The sequence below is a fragment of the Corapipo altera genome, unplaced genomic scaffold (genome assembly GCF_003945725.1).
Source record: "Corapipo altera isolate COAL_440 unplaced genomic scaffold, ASM394572v1 67, whole genome shotgun sequence".
In the NCBI taxonomy this organism is placed as follows: Eukaryota; Metazoa; Chordata; class Aves; order Passeriformes; family Pipridae; genus Corapipo; species Corapipo altera.
Window position 1 is genome coordinate 5,365,753 of NW_020884906.1, and position 21,059 is coordinate 5,386,811.

At 42.0% G+C, this 21,059-nt stretch overlaps 3 protein-coding genes across 4 annotated transcripts; 1 reads left to right on the forward strand and 2 right to left on the reverse strand.

Moving 5' to 3' along the window:
- Positions 1-437: 437 nt before the first annotated feature.
- TCTN2 (tectonic family member 2) lies at positions 438-10,931 on the reverse strand. Its single transcript, XM_027652139.1, has 19 exons — positions 10,801-10,931; positions 9,940-10,053; positions 9,569-9,642; positions 8,707-8,902; positions 8,382-8,482; positions 7,939-8,135; positions 7,589-7,712; positions 6,821-6,956; positions 6,119-6,184; positions 5,186-5,314; positions 4,821-4,898; positions 4,421-4,501; positions 3,983-4,094; positions 3,499-3,602; positions 2,918-3,074; positions 2,132-2,257; positions 1,968-2,056; positions 1,083-1,194; positions 438-1,049 (listed from the first exon to the last, which is right to left on the reverse strand). The coding sequence occupies exons 1-18, from the start codon at positions 10,874-10,876 to the stop codon at positions 1,088-1,090; spliced, it is 2,067 nt and encodes a 688-aa protein (XP_027507940.1). The 5' UTR covers positions 10,877-10,931; the 3' UTR covers positions 438-1,049; positions 1,083-1,087.
- Positions 10,932-12,442: 1,511 nt separating this feature from the next.
- On the reverse strand, positions 12,443-17,467 carry GTF2H3 (general transcription factor IIH subunit 3). 2 transcript variants are annotated; one of them, XM_027652144.1, is made up of 13 exons: positions 17,356-17,467; positions 17,076-17,155; positions 16,723-16,829; positions 15,959-16,122; positions 15,638-15,700; positions 15,370-15,399; positions 14,871-14,899; positions 14,712-14,786; positions 14,399-14,452; positions 14,100-14,168; positions 13,848-13,983; positions 13,729-13,765; positions 12,443-13,638 (listed from the first exon to the last, which is right to left on the reverse strand). In XM_027652144.1, the coding sequence occupies exons 1-13, from the start codon at positions 17,363-17,365 to the stop codon at positions 13,569-13,571; spliced, it is 924 nt and encodes a 307-aa protein (XP_027507945.1). In that variant the 5' UTR covers positions 17,366-17,467; the 3' UTR covers positions 12,443-13,568. The 2 variants fall into 2 exon arrangements, with proteins under 2 accessions (XP_027507945.1, XP_027507944.1); XM_027652143.1 differs by having other exon boundaries at positions 16,723-16,832.
- EIF2B1 (eukaryotic translation initiation factor 2B subunit alpha) lies at positions 17,425-21,049 on the forward strand. Its single transcript, XM_027652145.1, has 9 exons — positions 17,425-17,506; positions 17,791-17,892; positions 17,965-18,101; positions 18,176-18,292; positions 18,421-18,533; positions 19,164-19,232; positions 19,825-19,900; positions 20,098-20,223; positions 20,649-21,049. The coding sequence occupies exons 1-9, from the start codon at positions 17,494-17,496 to the stop codon at positions 20,802-20,804; spliced, it is 909 nt and encodes a 302-aa protein (XP_027507946.1). The 5' UTR covers positions 17,425-17,493; the 3' UTR covers positions 20,805-21,049.
- The last annotated feature ends 10 nt before the right edge of the window (positions 21,050-21,059 follow it).

Consider the following 21,059-nt stretch of genomic DNA (forward strand, 5'->3'; position numbering starts at 1 on the left):
CCGGGAACCCCCGCCGAGCCGCTCACCGGGAAGGGCAGCCGCGGAGTCACCGCCTGAAAGGCTTCTGTGGGAGAGGATGTACGGGAGAAACGCGTTACTGGGAGAACATGGTACAGTCACTGAATGTTAAGGGAGAAATGCGCTGCATACAGTCATTGAATGGTTAGGGGGTTGGAAGGGACCTCAGTATCGTCCAGTCCCACTCCCCCGCCATGCCAGGGACAGCTTCCACTATCCCAGGTTGCTCCAAGCCCCGTCCAACCTGGCCTTGGACACTTCCAGGGATGGGGCAGCCACAGCTTCTCTGGGCAACCTGTGCCAGGGCCTCACCACCCTCACAGGGAAAAATTTCTTCCTAATATCCAGCCTAAATTTCCCCTCTTTCAGCTTGTACCCATTACTCCTTGACTTATCACTTCAGTTTCTGACAAAGAGCTCCTCTCTGCTTCCTTATATTCCCCTTCAGATACTGGACGGTGCTCTGAGGTCTCCACACAACCTTCTCTTCTACAGGCTGAGGAGCCCCAACCTTCTCAGCCTGTTTCCATAGGGGAGGTGCTCCAGTTCTTTGATCAACTTTATGGCCCATCCAAACCCCCAAAAGTCCCCAGCATTGTGTTTCATCACCTGAGGACAATCAGTGAATGTTTCCTGCCCTGTGGAGCCCAGGTTGCCAATGCAGAGCATTAACTGGAAAAGAGAATTTTAGGTGGACACATGAAAACAGCTGAAGAGTTGTGACTTTTCTGAAGTGTGAGCAGTCTGCCCACCACTCCAAAAATAGGAGTATGCTGTGAAGACGAGCTTCTACTCCAGGAGAAGAGAACCAGCTTAAGAGGATAAAGATCCACCCATGAGGATGACCCCAACCCTGCTGTAGCCTCTGGGCTGAACTCGCCACCCTCTTGAAGTCAACTCTGCACTTTGCTGCTCCAAACACAGAGTCTGGAGCTTAAAAATAATTTATTACTTTTGGTTTAAATAACACAGCCATTTTCTGTTTACTGTAAAAGTACTGATTTTATGTATTTTAAAAGTTTATATAAATTGTCTACAAGATCCAAGAATATTTCTCCATAATTTTTACCTATCTGTTCCATAATTTAGAAAACCAAGGGTTGCTCATAATTACTGCAAGTAAAACAAGAAATGCCAATAGCAGGCCTTTAGCAAGACACTGGGAATATGGTTCTCCTGCAAAAGAGAAAGAAAAAAAAGTGTAAGTGTATGAGAGCTAAATTTTAGTTTAGACAACAACCCAAGGATACAGATTAAAGTATACACGTTAATGCAGCACAAAGCAAGGAAGTAAAATGCTTCATACTTGTGAAACTTCATAGTTTTGTGTAACTTTAGTTCCTGAAGTTGTGCAGATAATAACACAGGCAGTTGCCTCTATCCATGACACTCCCAGAACAGTCCAAGTGCCTTGATGCCCTTTGAAATCCCAGACATTTAATCTACGGAGTCTCCCATGAACCATAATCCACCACAGTTTTACACAGAAGAAATTTAAAAATTATCTGTCTTAACAATATGGCAAATTTTTACTGGTAAAGTGAGAAACAAAGTCTCCCTCCACCCTTCAAGAGCAATGACGCACTCTGACAGTGCTACAATTACAGAACAATATTATAAAGTGACATATTCTTTGCCTTAACCAGCATATGTCACTCCAAACCCCACAGGGGAGTGAAAAAGAATCTCTCCCTGCCAAACTGATGCTCGCAAAATTTCAAGCTTGCCCAGAAAGTACTTCTAGTAATTATTTCTTTCCACTAGTCTAACTGAGAAATTAGTGCATTGTCAAAAAAACAATTAAACAGACTTTCTGGACTGTGCTCTCTAAAGGAGAAATTTTAATTCCCCACCACAAAGCATTCTTTCAGACTGAACCCCAGACATCTAATTATGTTTCAAGGAAATGTGGCCAGTTTGTGACATCCCACATTGTTTATTGGTTTTACCTGTGTAAAACCGTGTCAGTGGATAGAACAGTTGTTGCAAGCACACGTCATTTTGATTGCAGTCAAATTCCACATAAATCCTGTGGTATCTGGAAAAAAAAGGACCCTTTTGGTCAATGCTGTTCACATTGCTGAGCACAGGGTGAAGTTATCAATGTTTTTACCTTGTCTTTCGAACGGGTGGCTGAGCTGGGACTTTAATGAACTGAACAGAAGCTGTGATGGGCAGGAAGCTGAGGCTGTTCCCACAGCTCAGCCCACACTGGAACTGCCATAGGACTGTTGAGTAACTGTAACAATAACCACAACTTTTACTTGAGGGCTGTAAATGAAAATTTAGAGCCTAAACACGACCACAAAAGGACAAAATACACAGTATTTGGAAGGAGGTTGATAATCCCTGGATTTTCCCCCATGCAGGGGGAGAACCCAAGCCTGGAAATGAGCTAAAATGGAACAGAATCACATTTATTCAATTGGGATTGACTTGGCAGAGGAGGGGAAAGTGTTTGCAAAGTGAAAATTCCGTTTCAGGAAAGAATAAATCATTTAGCACAGCTCCCAAGAGCTCTGCAGTGGGATAAGCCAGAACATAGGACAATGTTGTCACTTCCACCACGTCACAAGAAATTAAAACACACTCCTGATGGGATGCCCTGGGTCTGCCCACTGCTGGCAGCATCACAGATTTTATTTAATGTTAAGTGAAGTAGAATTATTATGTGGTTTTAAGCACTAGTTTTGTGGGTTTTTTTTCATTTGAGAATGAGAAAGGCTAACCTGGTTGTGATCAAAGGAATTTGGGCTGCAAAAATAAAAGGCTTGTAAAAACTGTAAGTAACAAAACACAATTTTTTGTTTCTTAAGTTTAAATCTGGATTTGTTAGGTAAGGAAGGCTCAAAATGAAACATTTATATTGTGAGATAACCAGAGACACAACTCACTCTACCTGATCTGCACAGCAAGAATCTGTTGCTGGGGAATCCCTTGCACTGCTCCCACTTCAGCAAACATTATGTGAATATTCAGGTTTGCAGGAATATCTGGACAAAAGCCTTTTAAGTTTCCAGTGCTCACATTGGTATCAGAATTAAATGGATCAAGACCTATGGAGAACAGAGCTATTTAAATGTAAATATTAAAGAAAACATCATATATTAGATTATTGTCATAGTCCAGTGAAACACTGGTAACTGTCACAAAGAAACAGATTAAAAATGCTTTCTCTATATAAAAAACACATAAAGAAAATTATTATACTTTTATTATTTAAAGGATTATATATTTATCTGTTGATATCTATTTATCAACAGGTAAATGCCAAGTCATATGTGTACAGGCTGGCAGTAAAATATTCAGTATCCACACACATACTGAGTTATATGCCTGTGTGTCCACATACATGGAGAGATGGATCCAGACATATCAGTACTTTAGGCATTTGAAATTGTGCTTGGGGTTTATTTTGAGATGCTCTATTCAGTTTATGGGCATATTTAGACTGCAAAAAACAAAACAAACCTCACTTACGTATGATTTGCACCCAGTCATCTGGATCACTGTAACTGGAGTTGTCCCTCTTTCCAATGTGAGTAGCTTGTATTAATGAATTCAATTTCTTAGTTACATTTCCTCTGCAAAATAAGAATGTAACATCACAAAGGAGGTAAATCTGTACTGTCTGCCACTCTGGGTTGCAACCTCATTGTATCATAAGCTCAGTTTCCTCTGAAAGGTGTTACCACTCAACAAAAATAAACTTGAACTTGTCAGTTATCTGTTGAAGGGAAGAAATGGCAAAGTATTCCACCCCAACACAATCCTCATTTAAATACAGACTGAGGCTGTTATTATAATTTCCCTTTAAAAATGAAGTGAGACTTTTAACCACAGAAAGCTGAAACACACACATGAGTATTTAAAAAGAATGTTCCAGTAAGAGGCATTTGTAGACAATCATGTAATAACCAACAAAAGGGACACAGAGAGAAACAATTCAGCTTATGTGGCTCACCTTAAAAGGCTGCAATCTTCATTAATCCCAACTTCCAGAATGCACCCAGAGTAGGAGTCTACTCCAAATAAAACTGGTGTATAAGTTGCTGATGCACATAAGCCTCTGCCAGCTGTAAAATGAAACCATCTTACCTGAGCTTTCCTGTAGCCACCTTTGGAACTCTAGCTTTCAGTTTTGTGCAAAACATCAAACACTAGAATGCAAACTCAACATGGTAGAGTTCAAAAATAGATACAAGTCAATTCAACATACATTTTGCAAGAAAGCATTAGAGGCTTTCTCACTATCCTTTCAACAAAAGCTTGGGAAAGAAAACCAAAATCTGGAGCAGATTTTTAACTAAAATATGTTTAAAAAAAAAAAAAACTAAACCCAACAAAGCCCCAACATTTTAGCATTAACTACAGTTCAAGCTGCAACCTCACAAGCCAGTACCTGGCTGCCAAATGTTTAGGGTTCCAAGAGGGTCAGAAGCATTTATATTTGCAGCTCTCACTGGTTTTCCAACTTGATAACCTAAAGAGAGAAGGGTAAATCATGAACATTGTATACAAATCTGTAAGCATTAGCATTGTTTTACTAGTAAATGTCATCAGTCTTGAAGTAAATGACCAGACATTTCCATTAGAGTGGGAATAGCCTCACTTTAAATAATCAATATCTATGCAACAAAAGCCTAAGAACCAATCTCTGCTACTGGCAGTGCAGGAAGGCAGGGAGGTGAAGGCTGGCAACATAAGAAAGTATGAAAGAAATATAAAACATAATCACTGATAATAATCTCCACAGCACGATTTTTTTTTTTCTTTTAATAGGCAAAATAAAGTAGTAATACCTGTATTCTCAGGCAGTTCTTCTCCATTAGTACTCTTTAAACTCAGAAATTCAACTGTGAATCTCTGTGCCAGTATTTCTGGTAAAAGAAAAAAATATGACTTTACTTTTAAATGAGTAAATTAGCAACAAGTATGGTATAAATCAGCAAAAACTACACTCTGTGTAGGATACAAACTTTGGTCCTTCAGTAGCAACAGAAGATTCAAAATAATACAAATTAATGGAAATAACCCCTTTATTTTTCTTTCCAGAGCCCCAGGGAAATTCATTTTAAGAAGTATTAGTAATCAAGAGATTCTATGACAGAATTTCCATGTTGAAGAAAAAAGTACAATAAAAAATCATTACAAAATGTCATGATACCTCCATCACACAAGCTTCCAAGGAAGACTGTGACATTTACTTGCTCAATGTTCTTGTCTTTGCAAATGAATGTATAATGCTCTGCAAAAGTTACATTTTGACACAGAACCTCGGCAGGATGAAGGTTTTCTGGCAGAAGGAAAAAAAAAGGCCATAATGAAAAGCATTCTAATTAGAAAGCTCTGTTACTGCAGCTCAAAAAGAACACATTAAAACCCTGGCAAAATTCTGGGGATTACAACATTCATCTTTTTGAGGATTGATTCTACTGTTTAAATGTGCAATGGTACAATCTTCCAATTTATCAATATTTTAACATCAGCAGTTCCAGGTCCTTTTCTAGCTGATCCTCTGCACAAGAACCCAGCACTGGACTTTACATCACCAGCTGATGCCCTTCTCTGGACTGAGAACTCTCTCTGCTTTCCTCTCATCCCTCCCAGGGAGCCATCACTGCCCAGAAAAACTAATTAGCTTGGATTCCATTAGTTTATTATCCTCCACTGACTGGGAACCACTGTCCTACATCAAATAACTGCTGAAAAAGGCCCTTAAAAGGGCACAGGAACTTACAAAACAGAGACAACCATATCTGCTTACAGTCTGCCCTCCACACTTACATGTTCATCCTGGAGATTTTTTTTTAGCATTCTTTATATCTTTGTTTATTGTACTTGTTGGGCTTTTTTTCTTCTCAAAAATTAATTTTAATGTAAGATAAGGGACCTGATTTCTTGACCAACCTTAAACAAACTGGGGTAAATTAAATACTTCCTGCTTTGCAGGAAGCCAGTTTACTTTTTCAGTGTTAGTTAACATACAAGATTCCTCCTGAGAAGTGCAGCAGGTAAACATTTTAGGCATCAAAATAATCTATGCCATATACAGACCAGGTTAGGTAAGAGACCTATTAATTAAATGGAAGACACATACCACTTTCAGTGATGAATTTGCCCCTGTCAGTGATGGTTCTATAGGTGACATTTTGTTGGATGAAGTCTGAGAATGAAAAAGAAACACAGACTTACTGTTTTCACAACATCCTTGTTGTTATGAACATCGAGTAGAAAATTATTTAGAAAATTGATTTTGGTAAAGACCCAAACTTTTTATGTATTTTGAAAGCATAGCTAATTATCTCTGGGTCTAGTTAGACTAACAAAATTAGACAATTATGGAGCATAAAATAAAATATCTTCATGCTGATAATCATATTATCTCAAACCCCAGAATGACTCTTCCTAAGTACTTGGTTTTGTAATGCAGAGAGTAACCACTCCTCAGTAATTCTCAATGCTGACACTGCACCCTCCTGACAGAAAAAGGGCTCTGCAACAGTCTGAAAATAGCGGCAGAGATGCTGCCCTGTCACTTGTAGCCATAACCAGTAGGAGTCACCAGAAACAGGTAAATGGGAAACAAAGGTCAATCCCACTGTTTCTCACATGCTAAATCTTGGGAAATAGTGGGACAGTTCCTAGAAGGTCATCAGGAACATCTCCAAACGTTGAACTACAGCCACCAGATAACAAAGGTGTTAGATGCAGCTACTGTGCCAACAGCCCTGGGGTTTGTTCTGTTCCAGCAGCTCCGAGAAACAGGGAACACATTCCTGGTGGGATTCAGGCAGCATACCTGCAGTGCCAGTGTTTATCCTCACATGGTGGGGCAGCCCTTCCTTGTAAGACTCCAGACTGGTCAGGCACGTGACATCAAAGCCCTGGAGATAGGCCACGGGAGCATTCCCAACACACTGCCCAGCCAGGGACTGCTGCAGGTGGGGCACAAAAATAACTGTGTTGGACCCTTTGCCAGCCCCTTGCCTTTCATTTGAAGACTCTTAGTTAGTGAAATGCCCCAAATGTGCACTGCAGCCACACGTGACACTTTGAGAAACAAGTAATCTGAAGGTACCAAAATATCTCAGTCTGTAGCAAAGGAGAGGTCAAAATCTTAAAAGCACAGGCTTTAAAAATACTTTCAATGTACAGTCTGGCTTTACCCTAATTTGTCACAATAATTATAACCAAAAAGTGCCTCTAAAATACAAAAGGAATTTCAGTTATCACCAGATGACTGAGATTGCTCAGCAGGAAAACCAAAAAATACAGAATATGGTAAGTCATAAACTGTTAACACGATGCCAAGATTGCTTTTACCTCTTGAAATAATTAAAACATTACCATTTGGGGGGTGGGCAGGGGGATCAGGAAAGATGTTTTCTTTTAATAATGATTTTGGGCTGCTTTTTTTCTAAATTTTTTTTTTTTGATGAAAAATATATTCCACCACTTTACAAGAGCAAATTGCTGAATCTGGTTACAAGGCCACAGGGAATGTGATGTATGGAAAGTATCAAACAAACCAAGAGGAATCAAAAGCTCATAAACACAAAGTGGTTACCTGGGGAATGGTAAAATATTCATTTTCTTCAGTTATAACTGGATCCCCTTGTCTGTAACCAGTGAAAAGTCTCCCAGGAGAAGTTTGTAAAGGGATTGTAAATGCAGGAACTTTGGGTGTAGAACTGCAAACAAGTTTAAAAATTAAACAGTTCTTTATTCTCTACCTCACAAATAATGACACGTTTGCTTTCATGTCCCATGCTCTACTATAGTACCAATGACATTTCTCCATTTGCATTTCAAGTTCACACCCTAAAATCCTGATTTCAAAATAACTTTCATTATCAAAACAGGTTCATTTTCATGTCTAATGTGCATGGTGAGAAAATTAATTTTCTTGAGACTTACATAGAGCCATGATAAAAATAGCCAAGAAATGGAGTGTTGTCAAGAGAAGACTGTACACAAAGGAAGGGAAACCACTCAGGGGTGTATTCCATTGACTGGGAAGAGCACAGCTGATCAAAAGGTGGGTTTACATCCCCACCAAACACCCCAGTGAAACATGATCCATTGAATAACTGCTTCAAGTCTGGTGTACACTCCTGAAAGGAAAGGAATGGTCACTTTTAAGCACAGTGATGGCATTAACAATGGCACTATAGCCATATTTACAGATAAATCAGTTTTGTAGAGAGAGGTCATATTTACTGCTAGAAATACTGGAAAATCCAAACAAGCCCTGTGGCCCATCTAGGCTGAAGCATTCAGTACCTTTCACTCCTCCCAGACAACAGAGAGAGTTTAGAAATTTGACAAACACTAATCAAAGTTTAATATGAAACAAGTACCAGATCACAGCAACATTGAACATCACAAGCTGCAGCTGTTAAGTTACAAGGACAAGAGCCCAAGGGCTGAAAGGCCTGGTTTGGGATGATAGTTGCATTTTCTGTAACAGAATTAGAAGAGGAGAAAATCAGATTAAGTGGATTGAAATCCAGATAAACAGACCATGCACACTGCAGTTTATTCTGACTGTGAAGAAACCTTTTTTAAAATTCCATTAATGATTATTCAATATCTCTTATTGCAGCCCAAATCCCAGTTTTTCCACGTAGAGAGGAAAAGAACAGCCAAAATGCCATTTTTTCTTTAACATATCTAAACTCTTACCTGAGACATTTCCTGCAAAGGAAGAGTTGGCAAATATTTCAGCTTGAATCAGGAGCTGTGCCAGCCTCACTGAACCACGGCAAGCTAAAACCTGGAGTGTTTCCAGCACACAGAGAGGTGAGGGGCAGCAGTCAGTGGCATTGGGCAAACACAACTCCAGGTTTCTGGTCAAGCTTACAGTCACTTTGGAAGTGTTCTGGAAAAATGCAGAATAAAGTTTGACAGCTCTTATGCCTTGTATTAAATTGCTCTTAATTATACCACTCATCAGCTTCTGAGAGAGGAGTTGGAATGAAGTGGAATAACAGGAGTTGGAGACTGGAATGACAAAAGGTTTGGTACTGTGATATGCAAATACAGCAGGGATATGAACACACAGAGAACTTTTTAGGGCATGTACACAGATTAAGTTACTTCAGAAATCACATGCACAGTTCTAAAGAAAAACATCAAATATTGAAAAGAGAATTTCAGTTTCTACAGTTCCCTTCAGTCGAAAACTGGAATGATGCCAGAGTTGATAAAACCCCTAAAGAATTACATATAACACTGAAGACAAGTCTAAGAAATACAGATGTTCCAGAGCTCATGCTGTATTCTTTTTTATTTCTAGTAGATCCTTCCAGCAGATTTGAAAGAGCCTCAAATGCTACAGCCAGCCAGGAAATACAAGCAGTTCTGGAGAGGAGGAGAAAAAGGGACCAGTGTCAAAGCTGCACCTCAGCAAACTCCAGCAAGGGCACTCACAAGGGTAACATATTCAAATGAAGTTGTTAGTACATTAACTTTATGCTAGTATTTAATTAGCCCTTAATATATGACAATCATTCCCATTTTAGGGAAGAATCAGTACTTTACATACCATACCAGGCATTACATCCAATGTCCAATCACCAGCTCTTTTACTTCCATAGCAATTTGCAACTTGCAATTTTCCTATAGCAAAAAAAAGTATTCCACTGTTATTTAGAAAAGACTGGGAATAAGAATTACATTTAAATTCCTCTTGTGCCTTCAGGTACACACACCCTGAGGCCCAGCTGATGCAGAGTCAACAGAGAACTAAGGGTTTAATCACAGAAGTCCTCTGGAGTTCCTATTTCAGTAATGATTAAAGCACTAAATTAAGTGCATTACCATTTCTGCAGCAGTTTTAATGTCAAAAATATTAATAATTCAAACGTATTTATTTACATACAGGGGAAGGAGAAGGGGGAAGTGAAGTGTTCTTACCTGTCTCTTCATTTCCAGGACTTAAAATTACAGAAAAAGTAACTCCTGAAGAATTTCCAAGAAAAAATGAATTGACTCTGGGCCCTGACATATGGATAAATGAAGGCTGAAAGACTAAAAAGAGAGAGAAAGAAACAAGTCTTAATACACACTGCCTGAAAACGGTAACATCTGTAAGACATATTTATGTCTTCTGCTTGGCCTAGATTCTTCTATTCTTATACTTTAAATTGTCACAAATAGAAGAAATATAACTTGTAACACCTAGTGCAGGGTTGTATTTACATTCTTGCCAAGGGCTGGAGAAGTGGGTTCACGATAGCTTTCTATAGCACAAGTTTATATTTGTGAAGACGCTCAGTAAACACGCAGCGAAATAACATTACAGCAGGAGGCTGCAGCACTTACAGCCCATGAAGATACTACACAGCTCAGGCAACACCATATTTCACATTTCTTATTGACTTCAGTTGATACATTTAATTTCTTGGCGCCATGAACGGTGCCAGGAGTGTCCGGCTACCCGTGATCCAGGAATTGCGGGCTCCTGCCCTCAGCATGCGGACCCACTTTCAAGTTTAGGGCTCCAAGCTGGGAGTTTCGCTGGATTTTTCGTTACAAACTTTACCAAGGTTGAAAGGTTCGACATAAGCAGCTCCACCCTCCCTCTCCGAGTCTCCCCCAGAGGCTCGTGTTTGGGCAGGGGCACCCAAGACCTCCAACCTCGCCATCCCCGGGGAACCCTCGGTGGATCCGCGACCTCCCCTCACGCCCACCCGGGCGGGTCCCGCCGCAGACCGACCCCCATCCCCACACCCCCAGAGGCCGCTATTCCCCACGGCCCCTCACGCCCTGACTCACAGGAGTCCCCGGCCCGCTGCCCGGGGCAGAGAGCCGCCAACAGCAGCAGCAGCGCCCCGAGGCCGGGAAACACCATGTTGCCTACGGCGGCCGCCCGGCCGCCATCTTGCAGCGCCAGCGCGGCGCCATGGCAACGGCGAGGGCGGGAACGGCGGCTGCCTCAAAGAAGGCGGCCCCGGGAGCGACGGGCCGGACACACATCCCGGCCGGGCCGCTGCACGGTGGCGTTGCAAAATGTGGAATATGTAACAGTTACCCTAATAAAGGATAGAATCATAGAATCATAGAACAGATTGGGTTGGAAAAGACCTCCAAGATCATCAAGTCCAACCCCTGATCCAACTCCAATTACTATATCATGGCACTAAGGGCCACGTCCAATCTCTTTTTAAAAACCTCCAGGGATGGTGAATCCACCACCTCTCTGGGTAGGCCGTTCCAATGCCTGATAACCCTCTCTGTAAAGAATTTCTTCCTAACATCTAACCTAAACCTCCCCTGGCAGAGCTTGAGCCCATGTCCCCTTGTCCTATTGTTGGTTGCCTGGGAGAAGAGACCAACCCCCACCTGGCTATAACCTCCCTTCAGGTAGTTGAAGAGAGTAATGAGGTCGCCTCTAAGCCTTCTCTTCTCCAGACTGAACAACCCCAGCTCCCTCAGCCTCTCCTCATAGGACTTGTGCTCCAGTCCCTTCACCAGCCTCGTTGCTCTTCTCTGGACCTGCTCCAGCACCTCAATATCCTTCCTGAACTGAGGGGCCCAGAGCTGAACACAATACTCAAGGTGTGGCCTCACCAATGCAGAGTACAGGGGAAGGATCACTTCCCTGCTCCTGCTGGCCACACTGTTCTTGATGCAGGCCAGGATGCCATTGGCCTTCTTGGCCACCTGGGCACACTGCTGGCTCATGTTCAGCCTCCTGTCAATCAGCACCCCCAGGTCCCTTTCCGCCTGGCTGCTCTCCATGTTCTTTGATGTCTGGTCTTTGTATACTTTCAAGCCTAATCAGCAAGAAGGGAGATTTAATCCGTGAAACAGGCAGCCTTATGTTAGCAAGCTCTACGTGGTGTCCACGTATTAGAAAAACAAGTTACTTGTTGGTAGAATTGCCTTTTTAAAGTTTAGGGTTTGACTGTGCATCAATGATCTCAGGCCTGGGGGAGGTCAACAAAACCTGGGAGGAAGGATGTACCACTGACAGTGGGCACAGTGCAGAATTTGCGGCTCACAGGGACAGCTGGAGGAACTCCCAAGGTAAGGAAGAAACTAATAAGCCCAAGTGAGCAACTGTGCTGGAATCAGCTCCAGCTGGGTAAAAGTTAATTCTGGCAGAGTCAGATCTGCAAACACGAACCCAAGAAACCCCCCAACCCAAAGGAAGAAAAAAACTGAGCATAGCACTAATTAGCATGAGAAGCAAGAGAATCATTAACCAACAGAAGACAGAATATTAATTAATAAGAGAACTATGTAACTTGCAGCCATTGAACTCTAATTCCTGTATTGTTAAAATGTATAAAAATAGATAAAAGTTTTGACACCACCCAGTGTCACATCACACCATTACAGTCACACAAGAAAAATCCAAGAAAGCCATGTAGCTCACCCTTAAATATGTCATTAAAGCAATATCTGGCCACGCTTGCAAAAGAAACAGTTTTTATTACAAAAGTTTTATACAAAGTAAATTATAAATACAGCCTTCACACAAAATGGCTTTTGGCAATCAAAAAAGCTCGCCTTGTACTCTGGTAAGCCTGGAAAAAACTGGCACTAAAGCTGTTACAGTGACAAAACCTGATATCAAGACATGACAAATTCTTGTGTAGACATTAGGAAGAAAAAAATTAGTCCTTTTCTACGCAGGAAACAATTCCTCTCTGTATTCCTTTCAGGAGAATGGCAGTTACTAAAACAGGCTAAACCTCCAAACTATAGAGTTACTTTTTAGATAGGGATAGTTTGTTTAGAATTGTTCTTGTCAAATGCCAGATGTAAACTCACATACTAAAAAAAGAAGTGTGCCTGCTGTCATATTACAACTACATTTTTTGTTTTCCAGTTTCAAAATACAATCTTAAAGACTGGGCAGTTAATCTGCATTTATTGGTGTTATTTCAAACAAAGAAAGGCCTTTTTATTCACAAATGAAGATATATCAAATTGAGAAAGAAGTACCACAAGGACAATACAGTCAAAGGAATACAGATACATGTGAGTGCACATGTAGGGCAATTAGCACCTTTTTATTCAAGTGGCTCCCAAACCACCTTGAAAATGTTGGCTCATTTCTTTAGAAATTGATGCTGTTTTAGTCCAAAAATTGCTAGCAAGGAGCTGAAGTCCCTGAACAACATAATGCTAAAGTTCTGATCCTACACACTAGAACTGGTCATTCTGAACTTTACAACAACAAAAAGAACCACAGCTTTCTTGTCTTTGAAAACAACTGAAAGGTGGAAAACTTTGCAGTGGCCAGAATACCTCCAACTTCACAGGCTGTGTCTCCTTACAGGACGTAACTTCTGGTTCCTCGTACAGTTCAGAATTAGTAGGGAAAACAGCACAGGTTACATGGTAATACAGTGATTCGTTACTTAAAGGGCTGCATAGAAGACATCTCGTTTAAATATTTATCCCCTAACAAAAAAGGAATAGCACTTCATCCAGTTCTCTTTCATACCCAATAAAAAGTGCCAGCAATTTCTCAAGTAGGTTCCATTTCATGGAATTACTGGAGGAGGTAATGATGTATTTACATAATGTTGTTACGCAGCTAACTTTAATTTCTTCTTCTTTGCTTTCATGACAGGTGGCAATGATATTTTGAAAGCAGTCCTGAAAAAAAAAAAACATAAAAAAGGAACTGTCAGCTACACTGAACATATTTCCACACCCAGCCCTGAAATACAAAGAACAAACACTTACTCGCAGGTACTGCAAATAGGACTGAAGTTGCAGAATACTGGAAAAGAAAAGAATTGGCTTTCACTAAAATAGGTCATTTGAACGGAAGAAATCAGACTCTTAAATATTCATAAACTCACTTGACAAGCACACAGAGCACACATAACCAATTTCAATGAGGTTCCGATGACAGAAACACGCAGCTCTGTAGTCAACATGAACAGGAGGTGGGAGGACCAGCTGTGATCTCTGCTCTTGGTCAGGGAGAAATACCCACTGCAGGGAAGGAGAAAAATACTTTGTGAATTGGACTGGTACTGCTGTATCTTTTTATCAGTGATATTTCACATCTCACACAGGAAAAACCCTCAGGTGTTTTTTCAATGACTTACCAACAAATATTGCAGGAGGGAGGGCATGTGGGGCACTTTCAAATATATGCCACCTGTAATGTCACAGGCCTGCAAAGCAGAGAGAATGATCAGGTTGTTGTTTTATGACATTAACAGGATATTTAAAATGTCCTTGTACTGCACAAGGCCTGCATGACAGAACTGTCAGATCCACTGAACATATTTCCACACCCACTCTTCCTTAACGGAAGGAAAAGAGCAGAAGAACATGTTGAACTATCTGGCATCAAGTATCTATGAATTAATACAAACAGCAAATAAGAACAGGAAGTCTGTACCTGTTGTAGAAGACCTGAATCAGAGTCCAGGACACAGGCATCAACCAAAATACTCTGCAAGGAAAGACAGGAAATGCATGAAAACCAAATTCAGCCAGGACCAACATAGCCCCACCAGTGTTCCTGACATGACTTTTTTCCACTACACATGCACCCCACATAGAAATGCACCTGCTTTTGCAGATGCAGGGCCACCACAGCCACAGGAAAGCTCTTTCACTTGATCAGAAAGTAATCATAAGAGAAATGAACTGATTTGTCATCTTTGCACATTAATAAAAGACAATATAAATTTAAAGAAAAGCAGCTTCACCTGTTTCTGCGCTGCAAAGATCACATTCATGAAATTCATATATTGCAACGTGCTGTCTTCTGCAGCTTTTATGACCTAAATAAAACAACTCAGACTTGTTAGCCTACATATATCACTGGATTTGAGAACCAAAAGAAAACTGACAGCAAAAGTTCTTACCAAAATCCTTGATTTCATTTCTTGATTGGCTAAGTATTAAAAAGAAAGAAAGAGAAATGCATCAGCACATTGGTTGTACCACCATAGTTTGCCCTTTTAATTATGTAATCTCAGTTAGATATTGAACCTCTTCCATGTTAGATCTAAGAGGTCAGATAAAATATATATATGAAAATGTTGTCTAGTCCCAATCACAAGTATCCGTGGATTAATTCCTCTCAACCTCAAAGGAGATCCCTGTTCCAGTTTTACTCGAATGCATCAGAAAATCTGCATAAGAACATGGACTGCTGTTCAAGTCCTTTACTCCTGATTGTCACCCACACCTACTTTAAACTGGGCAACTTCAAATGATCAGAATAAAACCTGTACAATTACTACCAATTTTGGAAATGGGAGTGTATAAAAACATATGCATATCTGTGTGTGCATATGGATTTACATTTATCCTTCAGGTTCAAATATTTATTCAAGGATTGCAAACAGGAGAAGGTGTTACCTTTCACCTCTTTGCTCATCTTGTTGATGTCTACATTAGCTGACATTAAGGAATCTACATTCCAGTCTTGGAAATAACTCCAGGATCCATACCACATATTCACCACCTTGGCCAACACACATCTAATAAGCACAACTCCCAGTTATTAAGCAAACCTTTCAGTGTTTAATATTATAAGAGAAAACAAATAGTAAAACTTAATTACTATTACGAGAAAAAGTCTTAAAAACACATAAAGGCTTTGAAGATTCTGTGATCAAAAGGATACAACAAAGTGCTTTAGCAAGTGATCCTGCTAGCAGGGTTTCTGTTTGCTGGCCTTTCATCTCAGCTGCAATACAAGAAAAGTTGCAAAAGTTACTTTTAGATATAAAAAACAGTTGTTGAAACTGTCCACACCAAATACTCCAAGTTTTATCTTTGGCAAATAGTATTAAAGCAGAAACCTGAAGTGTCAAGCATAATAAATTCATCTACTTTAAACACATTAAAATTCACATGATGAAAAGAGAGGAAATTCCTAAAACTCTTTGAGAGTCCAAGTATTTTGCAATTCTGCATATTAAACCTAGAATTTTCTTCTCCTTACTTTTTGTCATGAGGTCTTTAATCTCTTCTGCAATTGCATCATTTATTGCTGTCAATAATTCATATTTTCCATCCTTGCTGCCAGAGCAATTAGATTCCATGGAACTGCCTCCATCTCCGAAGGGATCTGCAGAAGCCCAACGCTTCCCAGGGTACAGGAAACGGCTAAAACAGAGGAAAAGTGAAGTATTCACATTTTGCCTTTAAACCTTGTAAAAAAAACTTTCATAAATTAATTAGCTGCAGATAGCAATACTCTGAAGTATAATTTCAAATACTTTTAATACTTTAGACATTAAAGAGACTACCTAACGTAGGTGACCTTCAAACTCAAACCTGAGTAAACCCCAAATTCAGCTCCCTCCTTTGAAGACATCTCTTAAGAGAACTGGCAAACAGATACTATGGCTGCACTTCGGGGAGACCCCAAGACTCACAAATATCTGCAGGGAAAATATCCACTAAACAGGAAACTTCTGCCACTGGCACTGTTCCACTTGATGCACCTCTACAATTCTCTCTCTCTCTGTATATCTTTAAGTCTATTTAAACCTCCCTTCTGTTTTATAAGCCTTTTTGTTCCTTTGTAAGGCACAAAGATTATTTATTTCCCACAATTTTTTAGCTTATATCTTCTTTTAAGACAGTGATATATTACACAAGTTAACTTGGTTTCAATTATACATTTCAAGCCAGTAAGAAAATCAGAAGACAGATATAGGAAAGCGCACTTGAAACCTTTACACTGTTAAGAAGCAGCTCTACCTTTCCTGTGTGTGACTTGCTATCACAGCGAGTTTGTTGGTGCGATTCATGAACAAGTGGGAATTTCCCAGCACCATCACTGCATCGATGCATTTCGACAGGGTGAACTGCTGGAAAAGAAAACAGCAGATACAGCACAATAACAGTTACAGAGAAGCAACTCAGAAGAAATCTGTGAAATAACTGCAGTTAAAAAAAAGAGTGTTCTGATATCCATCATACCCGCTTTAGCAGACAACGTTAGGATAGCTCAGAAGTCAAAGACTAATCCTATCTCTTGCCTACTTACTAACGATTAAAAAAAATGACACCGTTCCCCTCAGCAATGGCCAGGGGCAGCACCAGGGCCGTACCTCCGCCTCTCCCAGCGCCCTCTTCCCCCACCAGATGGGGTTGGTGTCGATGACGATGACCAGCAGGCTCAGCTCGTCCTCTGCAAAGGGACCGACACAGCAGCGTCACTCGGGGCCCGGGGCAGAGGAGCCCAGTCCAGGCGGCAGAGCCGAGCCCGAGAGCCCCGCTCCGGCCTCTGCCTCCTCCACGAGGAACCCGAGCCCCGCTCCCGGCACCTCCCGGACCCCGCCGCGGCACCCTCAGACCCTGAACGCGGTACCCCCGAACCCGCCGCCTCACCCGCGCTCATCTCGCCGGTCGGGAGAAGCAGCTGCTCCCGGCGGCCTCAGATGACGCTCCGTCCCCGCGCTCCGTCATCCGCGGGCGCCCCGGCCCTGCCCACGCCCCGGTGCGGCGGGAGGAGCGGAGCGGGGAGCGATGAGCACGGACGGTACCGGGGGGATATCGGGGAGTGATGGGCACGGACGGTACCGGGGGGATATCGGGGGGCGATGGGCACGGACGGTACCGGGGGGATATCGGGGGGCGATCGGGGGGCGATGGACACGGACGGTACCGGGGGGGTACCGGGGGGCGATGGGCACGGACGGTACCGGGGGGATATCGGGGGGCGATGGGCACGGACGGTACCGGGGGGATATCGGGGGGCGGTGGGCACGGACGGTACCAAGGGGGCCGGGCCGGGCCGGGCCAACGCGCCCCGTTGTCTTCCAGCCTTGATCGAGACCTTCCGGGCACAGCTGAGGGACGACCCCGATGTCGCCTCGGCCGTGGCCGCCATCCGCGCCCTGCTGGGCTTCCTCAAGCAGGACCGAGGTGGGCCCGGGTCCCCTCCCCGCTGCACCCCGGGTGTCCCCGGGGCCAGCCCCTGACCCTGCCTGTCCCCAGGGGAGACCATCCAGGGCCTGCGGAACAGCCTGCGGGACGCCATCGACACGCTGTCCCGGGTGGACTCCTCGGTGGCCGTGTCCTCCGGCGGGGAGCTGTTCCTGCGCTTCATCAGCCTCACGTCCCTGGAGTACTCGGTACGGGCCCCCCTGCTCGGCCCCGCTGTGCCGGGGGACCCTCCCGCCTCACCGGGCATCCCTCCGTCTTCCAGGACTACTCCAAGTGCAAAGAAATCATGATCGAGCGTGGGGAGATCTTCCTGAGGAAAGTGTCTCTCTCGAGGAACAAAATCGCCAAGCTGTGCCACCCGTTCATCAGAGATGGTGCTGTGAGTAGGGCCTGGCAGGGAGGGTCACTCCTGTTCTAACTTCTGCATGACAAGCCATAGCACTGTTAACAAAAGTAAAGGTTTCCCAAAGCTCAGCAAAAAGGGCTGAATTTCCTTTGTTTTGGCAGCGAATCCTGACCCATGCCTACTCCAGGGTGGTCCTCAGGGTGCTGGAAGCAGCTGTGGAGGCAAAGAAGCGATTCAGTGTTTATGTTACTGAGTCACAGCCAGATCAAGCAGGGCAAGTACTCATTAATTTGGTTTTTATCTTGGTTAACAGGGTAAGTTACAGCTACCATCTAGCCTACCAAAGCTGCTAGGCTTGGTTGCAGCATTTTAAATGGCAGCTGTCACTAATACCACATTATTCTGGACAAGTGGAAAAAAACCTAAACAGTATTGGTATTTAACTTCCCATACTAAATATTCTAATTAGTGTTATCCAGGTTTTCCTCAAACGTTTACAAACTTTCAGCCAGTGCCAGGCAACTGTTTTACCCCTGGGAGATGGGAGACAACCGATTTCTAATTTTCTCCTTCAAAAATAGGGCAAAATAATCAGGATTATCCTGTTCATAGCATAGTGAAATGTATAGGTAACAATGTCATTTGAAGATGCCAAATAAAGTAATTACTTCAGAGAGCATATTTTGTTGCATAAGTGAAAGAGTAAACCCTGCTCACTGGATAATACACAGCACTAACAAAACACCACACTAACAATTACTTCAATTTCTATACAATAACTTATTTTCTGTTCTACAAGAAACAGAACATGGACGGTCACGGGTTTCAGTCTTTCAGACAATATTTTCCTATCATTGTCTTTAAAGAAAAGATTTTTAAGGTTCAAACATGTTTTCTTTAACAGGCAAAAAATGGCAAAAGCCCTGAGGAAGCTGAACATTCCCGTGACTGTGATTCTGGATGCTGCAGTTGGGTAAATCTGATCGTAAATCTTAATATTTTTCATCACAGTTGTATTTTAAGTTTTACACATTAGTTTTCTAGAAGCTTTTTCAAACTCCAGAGGTTATTACTTAGTTTGTCATAGTCATCAAACAGGCTAAACAAGTTACACCTTTAGGTGCACAATTAGGAGAATGTGTCTGTTACAAGACAAGTATTTGATTTTGCATGTTAGAATGAAAGGAGGAGTCAGACCTAAGTGTAGAACTCATGGAGATCTGTAAAAAGAACTGAGGTTCTATACAAAGAGGCTATTTTTTTCCTAATTTCCATAAGTGATATCATTTTGGAGGTTTTAAGGTATTTGCTAAACTGCCACTGCTTAGTACAAGTTCAAAACATGGGAAAAGAAAGAACTATAATAAATCTGAACCTCAAGAAGTTCAAAATGCCCAAGATGCTGCCTCCAAGGCACCTGGAATATAACAGCACATGGACTTACAAGAGGTGGAACTAGTGCAGAAAAGTGAAAGCTTGCTTGAGTTACTCATTTCTGTTCTGTTCAGCAAATCATTTGCCATGTTACCCAGTAAGCCTCAGATTTTTTCCCCCTCTTTGAACAGCTACATTATGGAGAAGGTGGACCTGGTGTTGGTTGGTGCTGAAGGTGTGGTTGAAAGTGGAGGCATTATCAACAAGGTAATCCTGAGTTTCTTCCATCATTCTCTAAATTCTGGACTTTTAAAGTTTGGTTCCTTTGAAAAGTTTAAGGCTTTTTGAAAAGATTCTTCTATTTGAATGTTTTCCAGTAAATGTCTCTTTGTTGTTGGAAACTGGGCAATATTATGTCATGCAAGCACTGAGTCTGCAATGTTGTTTTCCATTTGTCTCCACAGATTGGCACTAATCAAATTGCTGTGTGTGCCAAAGCCCAGAATAAGCCATTTTATGTGGTAGCAGAAAGTTTCAAGTTCGTAAGACTTTTCCCTCTAAATCAGCAGGATGTCCCTGACAGGTTTAAGGTAAGAGAAATTCTAATTCCACCTTACCCAGCTAAGGTGCACACTTGTGTGTCTGTGAAACATTTTCCTCTAAGCACATTGATCTGGATCTCTGTGCTGTGGCACGTTATGGAGCAGCTCCACTGTACAGTCATGTGCCAAACAGCCATAATTTGTCTTAATACTAATATTTAGTTCCTAAAGCAGTTCCTTTGGGGTGCAGGAGCAGCTGAGAGTAAGGAACAGTTAAACCAATACACTTTAGAACTACAAATTGTACTTTTTACAGAAGATAAAGCAGCTGAGACCAAGGTGGCACCAGTCTCTGCACTTGACTTCCTTCAGTTTTACCACAAACATCTGCTCAAGGCTGCAGTACCACTCTTGCCCAAAAGAGGATTTAACTTGCAGTTGTGTAATAACTGGTTGTCTCTGTTTCCTTCTAGTACAAAGCAGACACTCTGAAAACAGGCCAGAATCTCACAGAGGAGCATCCCTGGATTGACTACACATCCCCATCACTCATCACGCTGCTGTTCACAGACCTGGGTGTGTTAACTCCCTCAGCTGTCAGTGATGAACTCATCAAACTCTACCTGTAGCACACAGGACTCCCTGCACAGGATGTATCATCTTCAGTGACCATCAGGGCTGTAGGACTTGGAAGATGATACAAGTTATAGGAACGTGGCAAGGAAACAACATCATAAGGATTAATGTAATTATGGACCACTCTTGAAAAAATTCCAGAAGTTACTACAGCTTCTAAAGACCTAAAGTAAATTATTTTAAAGATGGGTGGAATGTTTTGATACTATAAATTAAAGTACCTTATGGTGTATTCAGACTTGTTCTGA